Source organism: Antrostomus carolinensis, unplaced genomic scaffold (genome assembly GCF_000700745.2).
Source record: "Antrostomus carolinensis isolate BGI_N321 unplaced genomic scaffold, ASM70074v2 scaffold34276, whole genome shotgun sequence".
Lineage (NCBI taxonomy): Eukaryota > Metazoa > Chordata > Aves > Caprimulgiformes > Caprimulgidae > Antrostomus > Antrostomus carolinensis.
Genome location: NW_010321724.1, coordinates 27,711 through 29,209, shown reverse-complemented (window position 1 = coordinate 29,209; position 1,499 = coordinate 27,711). Strand labels below are relative to the sequence as shown.

At 46.9% G+C, this 1,499-nt stretch overlaps 1 protein-coding gene across 1 annotated transcript in view; it reads left to right on the top strand.

The window, feature by feature from the left end:
- The first annotated feature begins 229 nt into the window (after positions 1-229).
- LRRC8A (leucine rich repeat containing 8 VRAC subunit A) overlaps positions 230-1,499 on the top strand; it is a 6,062-nt gene continuing 4,792 nt past the window's right edge. The window contains 2 exon segments of the mRNA XM_010170047.1: positions 230-1,496; position 1,499. The exon segment at position 1,499 is cut by the window's right edge and continues 871 nt beyond it. Of these exon segments, the coding sequence (XP_010168349.1) occupies positions 230-1,496; position 1,499 (1,268 nt within the window).

Below are 1,499 nucleotides of genomic sequence, written 5' to 3'. Positions count from 1 at the left end.
GTTTTTGTTTCCTGGGAAGACAGCAGCAATCTAACTTCCCAGTCTCAGCCGTAGCAAATGTCTCACGGGAAGTCTCGTTCATCTCCAAGTGAATTGAAATTGGGTCTCAACTAATTCTGGTCTTGCTGTGCCAGCACTTAACACGAGTTTTACTGGTGCCCTCTTGAAAAGCAGAACAAAACCTTTGAAGCTAGTAATGCCTGCTTCTGTTTTTTTTTTCAGGTGAATCATGATTCCAGTCACTGAACTGCGCTACTTTGCTGACACTCAGCCAGCCTACCGCATCCTGAAGCCATGGTGGGACGTCTTCACGGACTACATTTCCATAGTGATGCTGATGATCGCGGTGTTCGGAGGGACGCTTCAGGTCACCCAAGACAAAATGATTTGTTTGCCCTGTAAATGGGTTACCAAAGACTCTTGCAATGACTCAGTCAGAGGTTGGACAGCTGCAACCCCAGAGCGTAGTTACTATAACTCTAGTCTTGTTCCCTCTGCTGATACAGGGCCTACAGGGATCAGGTATGATTTGGACCGGCACCAGTATAACTATGTGGATGCGGTGTGTTATGAGAACCGTCTTCACTGGTTTGCCAAGTATTTTCCTTATCTGGTGCTGCTACATACTCTCATCTTCCTGGCTTGTAGCAACTTCTGGTTTAAATTCCCAAGGACCAGCTCCAAGCTGGAGCATTTTGTGTCTATTTTGCTTAAGTGTTTTGACTCTCCGTGGACGACGAGGGCGTTATCTGAGACAGTGGTGGAAGAGAGCGATACTAAGCCAGCATTTGGGAAAATGAACGGCTCCATGGACAAGAAATCCTCCACAGTCAGTGAGGATGTGGAAGCCACTGTTCCCATGCTGCAGAGAACAAAGTCTCGAATTGAGCAAGGGATTGTGGACCGGTCAGAGACTGGTGTCTTGGACAAGAAGGAAGGTGAGCAGGCCAAAGCTCTCTTTGAGAAGGTGAAAAAGTTCCGTACGCATGTGGAAGAGGGAGATATAGTTTATCGCCTGTACATGAGACAGACCATCATCAAAGTGATCAAGTTCATTCTGATCATCTGCTATACTGTTTACTATGTCAACAACATCACATTTGACGTTGACTGCAAAGTGGACATCGAGAGCCTGACTGGCTACAGGATGTACCGCTGTGCTCATCCTTTGGCCACTCTCTTCAAAATCTTGGCGTCTTTCTACATCAGTTTGGTGATCTTCTATGGCTTGATCTGCATGTACACGCTCTGGTGGATGCTGAGGCGATCACTCAAGAAATATTCCTTTGAGTCCATCCGGGAGGAGAGCAGTTACAGTGACATTCCTGATGTGAAAAATGACTTTGCTTTTATGCTCCATCTAATTGATCAGTACGACCCCCTGTACTCCAAGCGCTTTGCTGTCTTTTTGTCAGAGGTGAGCGAGAACAAACTGCGGCAGCTGAACCTCAACAATGAGTGGACTCTGGAGAAGCTGCGCCAGAGGATCACCAAGAACT